Source organism: Penaeus vannamei, chromosome 30, assembly GCF_042767895.1.
Source record: "Penaeus vannamei isolate JL-2024 chromosome 30, ASM4276789v1, whole genome shotgun sequence".
Lineage (NCBI taxonomy): Eukaryota > Metazoa > Arthropoda > Malacostraca > Decapoda > Penaeidae > Penaeus > Penaeus vannamei.
Genome location: NC_091578.1, coordinates 14,330,461 through 14,337,960, shown reverse-complemented (window position 1 = coordinate 14,337,960; position 7,500 = coordinate 14,330,461). Strand labels below are relative to the sequence as shown.

Sequence of the window (7,500 nt, the reverse complement as noted above, 5' to 3'; positions counted from 1 at the left end):
CTCTCTCTCTCTTCTCTCATTCTCGCTCTCTCTCTCTCTCTCTCCCTACCTCCCTCTCTCTCTCTCTCCTTTCATCTTTTATCCATCCATCCTTCCTCTTAGAAATCTCTCCCAGTATAATTTCCCATCCCCCCTTTCTTCTTGCCCTCCGTCTCTCCCTTCCTTCTTGTTCTTTTTCCCTCCCTCCCTCCGTCAGCCGCCCAAGCAGCCCGAGAAGCGGAGTCCCTCGCCGCGCCATAACGCCCCCGCGCTCGACTCCGGAATGCTAAGCGGAGAGCCTGACGTATCGCCGCCGCTGAGCCTGGATACTAATGTCCTCGGGAGGCGGTCTGCTTCCCGCGCGAGAGAATGCTTTATATTTAAAGATCTGTGTGATGGGTTCGTCTCTTTTTTTCTTCTTTTTTTCTTTCTTTTTTGGGGGAGGAGGAAGTTTTGGTTGTGATTTGTTTGTATATGTTTTGGACTGGATTGCGGACAGTGTGGGAGTGGTTTGGGGGTATTGGATTTCTTGTCCTGGGGTTTGTTGTGGGCTCGTGTACAAAGGGACGTGCTTTTGTATTCTTTATCGATTCATAATAATTGTCTAACGTTACTCTCTTTGTTAAGGCTTCGGCGCCTAACAAGTGTAAATGGCAAGCGATTGTTAACACTACGAGAATGTGTTCCTAATCTTATCGGCCGATCGCAAGGCGGCCGAGAATGCTAAGTATCGCCGCCGATCTCCCGGCGCGATGCTCATTATGGAAGGAGGCGCAGTACTCACCGGTGTCCATGGCGACGACCGTCAGGGTGTAGTAGTCCCGCTCCTCGCGGTCCAGGGCGCGCAGGAGGCTGATCTTGCCCGAGCTGGCGTTCACGGAGAACACGGACTTGTCGCCCTCCTTCACCAGGTAGTTGACGCGGTTGTACGGCGGGTTGTCGGCGTCGAAGGCGGTGACGGTGGCGATGGGCGCCGGCAGCACGGCCATGTTCTCCATGACGTAGACGAGGTACGGCGAGTCGAGGAACACGGGCGCGTTGTCGTTGATGTCCATGATGGAGATGGTGACGGTGGCGGAGTCGTAGCGCACGTCGGCGCCCGAGTCCTCCGCCTGCACCGTCAGCAGGTAGTGGTTGCGGCGCTCGTAGTTGAGGTTCTTGGCCACGCGGATGACGCCCGTGTCCTCGCTGATGGAGAAGTCGCGGTTCTTGTCCCCGGCGACGATGGTGTAGCGCACGCGGCCGTTGAGGCCCTCGTCGGCGTCGGTGGCGGACACCTGCAGCACCGACAGGCCGATGGAGGCGTTCTCGGGGACGCTGGCCGAGTACTGCTTCGGGTCGAAGATGGGCGAGTTGTCGTTCTCGTCGGCCACCCGCAGGCTGATGGTGAGGGTGTGGGCGTTGGGCGGGTTGCCGCGGTCCCTCGCCGTCACCACCAGCGAGTAGTTGGCGCGGTCCTCCCGGTCCAGCGCCGCGGCGATCCGCAGGAGGCCGTCCACGGGCCCGAGCGCGAACCGGTTGCCGGGTACGGGCGCCAGGGAGTACTCGATGTAGGAGTTGCGCCCCTCGTCGCGGTCCACCGCCTTCACGGCCATGACCACGGTGTTGACGGGCGTGTTCTCGGGCACCACCGTCTCGTTGGGCGTCACGAACTCCGGCGCCATGTCGTTCACGTCCCGCAGGATGATCGTCACCTGCAACGAGCGGAGCGTCAGTCAGAGGGAGGGAAGGCTGGTGCGAAGACCACGGGGAGGGAACTGGGGCCATTGTGGCATTACTGGTGCTAAGGACAGCAGGAGAGTAATAATTTAAATAGCAACATAATGAATAAGGACAATGATAACTACAATGACACAGATAATCATTTCGACAAAAATGTTAACAAATAATACAACACGATAATAATAATAACAACTAAACAAAAAGAAAACAACAACTAAACAAAAAGAAAACAACTAAACAAAAAGAAAACAACAACAACAACAACAGTATAAATAGAACAACTAACAACACAGCCAGTAACAACAAATCAAAAAAGCAGTCCCATTCTCTCTCCCCCGAGGCCGATGTGCTACGTGTAAGTAACACTCAAACTCGAAAGAAAAATTATGCTTCACAATAATAATGATAATAAATAATAATAAAAAATAATAATAATAAACAATGTTTTTAAAAATCGCCCAAAACAACGTCTTTTTGTCCATCCATAACTGGTTAAACGCGTTACAGTGCATTATATTATACCCCCCCCCCCTTCTCTATTCCCGCCCCCTGCCCCCTTCCCTCCCCCCCCCCTCCGCCCCATGTGTATGCATACAGTAAATGAGTCTTCAATATTGCAAACACAAAGAACAGCGTCTTGGCGTTGGCCGGTGTGCATGAGACTATCACCCAGGCCATCGTTGGAAGAACAGTTACTTATCATGCATCTGTAATGTCCCACGCGTACCCCTACCCCCTTACCCCCCACCCTGAGTCCCATCCCCTACCCTCCCCTCTTCCCCCCCCTTTTGAAGGTGGATTAAATTGATGATGGATCAGATCAGTTTTTTTATTGAGAGAGAGAGAGAGAGAGAGAGAGAGAGAGAGAGAGAGAGAGAGAGAGAGAGAGAGAGAGAGAGAGAGAGAGAGAGAGAGAGAGAGAGAGAGAGAGAGAGAGCCGACATTCGTTTTTATCTAAAAAAATAAATAAATAAATAAAAAAGGGGGAAAATCAGAAATCGCCCAATTTTCTCCTCCCTCTCTCATTTCTCCTTCTCCGAAGCCCCGTTACTCCTTCGTTCTCCCCTCCCCCTCCCCCTCCAACCCCCTATCCCCTCCTTCCTCATTCTTCAAGCAAAGAGAGAAAAAAAGACTGCAAGAAATCCCAAAACAAGACGAACAACATCCTGTCTAATATAGCAGCTTCACTATAATCTTAAACATTCCGAACAAGCGGGGCATCTGCTGTGGACCAGGCGAGCGTGAAAAGTGAGAATATATTATCCTGCACTTTTGGGCCACAGTGACCGCCGCCGACACTGGGAGGCTTCGACGGCTCAAAGACCTCTTCCTCCCTTATTCAAATTTAGGGAAGAAAACGGCCGTTGAGCGAAGGGGGGACTCAAGGAGACTTCTGGGGGATGTGCAGTTTATTTTTAACTATTTCTCTCTCTCTCTCTCTCTCTCTCTCTCTCTCTCTCCCTCCCTCTCTCTCTCTCTCTCTCTCTCTCTCTCTCTCTCTCTCTCTCTCTCTCTCTCGCTCGCTCTCTTTTTTTTGTTGATGGTCCAAACGGGTTGGGCAATATGAAGCTTTTCAAGCAGGGAAATTTGCATTTTGTCTTTTGTTTATCTTGTGATTCATGTTCATTTTGCAAGGCAAGTTTAATAGTCTAAATACTTTTTGAAGTGTCTACGAGAATGAAGTTTGCGCGGAGTCATAAAATCTAAAAATAAACGAGCGCAGAAAGAACGGACAAACCAAAATAAAAATCTGTGGAAACTTTGATGAATAAGTCATGTGACCTCCTGCTTATTGACTGATGGCGTTCTCTCCCCGTCTCTCTCCCTCTCCCTCTCTCTCTCTCCCCATCTATGTTTATTTGTCTCTTTATACATTTACATCTCATGTAATTACCTGTTTATTCATATATTTTTTCATATTTGAGGATTTATCTCATCACGGGAACTGCTTATTATACAAAAAATGAATAAACATATATCAACGCAGAAATGCAACACTTTTTGTAGCTAAACTAAACCAAACGAGCAAACAGATCGAACAATTACGCTAAACCCGTGACCGTCGAGCAAGGGAGGACGACCCCGTCTCCACACCTCTCCGACAGGGACGTGCGGGCGTGAGTATGGAAGGGCGGGGGCGGGTGGAGGGGGGGGGGGCTCATTTAGTCACCTATATTAGTGGCCTCACTTCCGCTCGTCAATCAGTAGTCACCTTTGACGAGATTTGGGCGGCCCATGACCCCCCCCCCCTTCCGCGCCCACAGATCCAGACGGAGGTGAAGCCCATGACTGTCAGGAGCGGGCGGGGAGTTCGTTGACTCGCTTCGTTCTATTTCGTTCTAAGTCGCTTGTGCTAATGTTGATTCTATTTTCGTTTTCTTTTTATCGTGTGTTTTTTTCGGGTGTGATTTATTTGGGGGTGAAGGAATAATGTGGTCATGGGGGGTCCTAATGAAATTTAGTATAAAAAAAAAAACATATACATACACAAATACATATATATTCTTTTTTTCAAGACATCACGCACTCGACATTGAGAAAAGAATGAGAGAGACGGGAAGAAATGGAAAGAAAAGAAAAGAGAAAGAAAAAGTAGGATGAAAAAAGACAGAGAACCATAAGTTAACGTCCTCCACCAAATCTAGCAATCTTCGACGTCAAAAAGGATCTTGCGAGACGCTCGAAACGCAAATGCACTTGCAACCTCCCCTCCTCCTCCTCCTCCTCTTCCTCTCCTCTTTCACCTCTCTCTCCTGCTCCTTCTCCCTGTCTACTCCTTCCTCTCCATCGACATTACACAACATCTACCTATTTTCCTTTTCGTTATTTTTGTTCTTTTGAGGAAGCGAAGGGAATTGCAAATGTGGAGGTCCTGCTCTTGGAGGAAACTCTCGGAAAGTCATGACTAGTAATAAATAAACAAGAGAATAATGAGGGGATATCCAGGGGCGGAAGGGTGGGGAGGAGGAGGAGGAGGAGGATGAAGAGGAGGAAGGGTGGGGAGGAGGAGGAGGAGGAGGAGGAGGAGGAGGAGGAGGAGAAGAAGAAGAAGAAGAAGAAGAAGAAGAAGAAGAAGAAGAAGAAGAAGAAGAAGAAGAAGAAGAAGAAGAAGAAGAAGAAGAAGAAGGAGGAGGAGGAGGTGGTGGTGGTTGTGGTGGAGGAAAAGGAGGAGGAGGAGGTGGTGGAGGAAGAGGAAAAGGAGAAGGAGGAGGAAGAGGAGGAGAAGGAGGAGAAAATAAGAGGGAGGGGGAGGTGGAAGAGGAGGAGAAGGAGGAGGAAAATAAGATGGAGGACGAGGTGGAGGAGGAGGAGGAGGGGGGGGGACGAACTTGTCAGTTCTCTTCTTTTTTATGCAAGATTATGATGCAAAAGTTTAAAGAGAGTGTGTGTGAGAGAGAAAGAGAGAAAGAGAGAAGGATAGGAGGACAGGAGAGCGAGAGCGAGCGAGAGCGAGAGAGAGAGAGAGAGAGAGAGAGAGAGAGAGAGAGAGAGAGAGAGAGAGAGAGAGAGAGAGAGAGAGAGAGAGAGAGAGAGAGAGAGAGAGAGAGAGAGAGAGAGAGAGAGAGAAGAAGCAAAAAAAGAAAATAGGGACACTGCAATGCTTACAGTGAAAAAAATGCAGAATCTGAAAGGGGGAGAAATCCAGAAATTTTTTATTCCTGAAAATAACTGCCGCTTAATTTGCAAAATATCTTTCTTTATATACAAATATATTCTCGTAGGGCCTTTTCATGAAAACCCCACAGCTCTTTTTTTATTTAGAGAAAAGTATCTTGATGTCTTAACGTAATCGGTGAGCGAGTCAGCGAAAAAAAGTGACGAAAGATACTGGACTTCATTCTAAAAGTATAATTAATCCTTATGAAATCACTAAAAATCAAATAACACGAATGTGATATTCTGGAAAAAAGGCAAATAAAATCAAAGCAATGTAATCTTTTCCCACTTTTTAAAAATCTCCCTTTCTTTCACTTCACTTTATCCACTCTGACGAAAAAACAACACTAGAAATCAAAGAAACGTAATATTTCCCTGTTTTTTTTATCTATTTCATTTATTTACTAGTATTATTTTTAATCCTCAACTTTCTTTCATTTCACTTTACCCATGTTGAAGAAACAACACTAAAACTCAAAGAAACGTATTTTCTCTCCGTTTCTCTTTTTTTTTATTATTCTTTTTTACTTTGTCTTTTATTCCCCAACTCTTTTTTTTAATCCTCAACTTTCTTTCATTTCACTTTACCCATGTTGAAGAAAGGGGACATTGCAAACCATAAAGACGATGCCGGCCTCACGAACCTCCGCGACGAGACAGCGAAAACAAACACGGACCATTAGACCTTAACTTTCTTAATTAAAGAGTCCACGACAAAAATAAACAAACAAAAAAGTAAAAGGGGGGGAGGGAAGAAAGGGAGGGAGGGAGGGAGAGGGAGAAGGAGAGAGATAGGGAGAGGGAGAGAAAGAGGGAAAGAAAGAAAGAGAGAGAGAGAGAGAGAGAGAGAGAGAGAGAGAGAGAGAGAGAGAGAGAGAGAGAGAGAGAGAGAGAGAGAGAGAGAGAGAGAGAGAGAGAGAGAGAGAAACAAAGAGACAGAGAGAGAAAGAGACAGAGTGAGACAGAGACAGACACATAACAAGTGACAAACAAACCTACAGAGAAACAGAGAGAGACAGAGCCAGAAATACAGCGAAAGAGAAACGGACAGAAAGAGACAGAGAGAGAGAGAGGCGAACAAGAGGGGAAAAAAGACTCAACAGTGGCAAACAAGGAAGTGGGAGGAGAAAGACGGAGGAAGGGCAGACGGAGAAGGAAAGCAGGACACCGAATGAGGGGAAAAGGGAAAGTGCCGCGGACGGGGCCTTGGGCTCGAGCATGGGGGTTCTGGCAAGTATGTGCAGAAACAATAAGAGGGTTAAGGGCCGCGCACGCAAGCCAGTGTACTCCAAAAAGGTGTGAAAACAATTTTGAGTCAGGTGTTAAGGCGGGCCCGTAATATATGCATCGCACTAAACTTTATTGCCGACAGTTAACGGGGGTTTGTCAGGCCGACGCTCTCCTACTACCAAACATCACGCACCGACCAGGTTTTTGGTGCTACCCCCCCCCCCCCCTTCAACCCCTCAATCCTCAACCCTAAGTCCTCCATCGACTGGCCATCGGCAGGAGGGCTCGGCGAGACGGAAGGGAGGGAGAGGGGGAGGGAGGGAGAAGGGGAACAGAAGAAGAGGGAGAGGGGAAGAGGAAGAAAAGGAGTGGTGGAGGGACAGAGAGGAGGATGGAGGGGGAGGAGGAGGGGCGGAATGGTGGAGGAGCAGAGAGGACAAAGGGTGAAAAGGGAAGGGAGGGAGAGGGGAATGGACGATGAGGGAGAGGGATGGAGAGGGGAAGGGAGGGGAAGGTGAAGGAAAGGAGCAGGGGGAAAATAGGGAGGGGGAGGGGGAGGGAGAGCATGGGGGGCCGTCCACTTTATGGCAGCCAGGGACCTGCGTGGATGGGTATGGACGCGCCCGGCCCTTGGCGGAAGGTGGCGACGTGTGGGCGTGGGGGGTGGGCGTGCGAGGATGGATGTTGGCATGTGGTGGAGAATGTGGAAGTGTGTGGGTGGATGAGGCTGGAGGAATGTGGACGCGTGGTGGCGAATGTGCAAATCATGTGGCATGCGAGTGGACTTGCATATTCTTGTACAAGTTTCCTTGAGAAGAAAAAAGGAATATGCAGATCGACAGAAGGGAATGGACCTGAGACCGACAAAGAGAGAGAGAATAAGAGAGAAAGAGAGACAATAAGAGAAAGAGA

General features: G+C 48.5%; 1 protein-coding gene across 1 annotated transcript in view; it reads right to left on the bottom strand.

The window, feature by feature from the left end:
• ft (cadherin-related tumor suppressor fat) overlaps positions 1-7,500 on the bottom strand; it is a 297,068-nt gene that overhangs the window by 53,068 nt on the left and 236,500 nt on the right. The window contains exon 7 of the mRNA XM_070143092.1: positions 764-1,673. Coding sequence (XP_069999193.1) covers positions 764-1,673 — 910 coding nt within the window. The remainder of the gene's footprint in view (positions 1-763; positions 1,674-7,500) is intronic.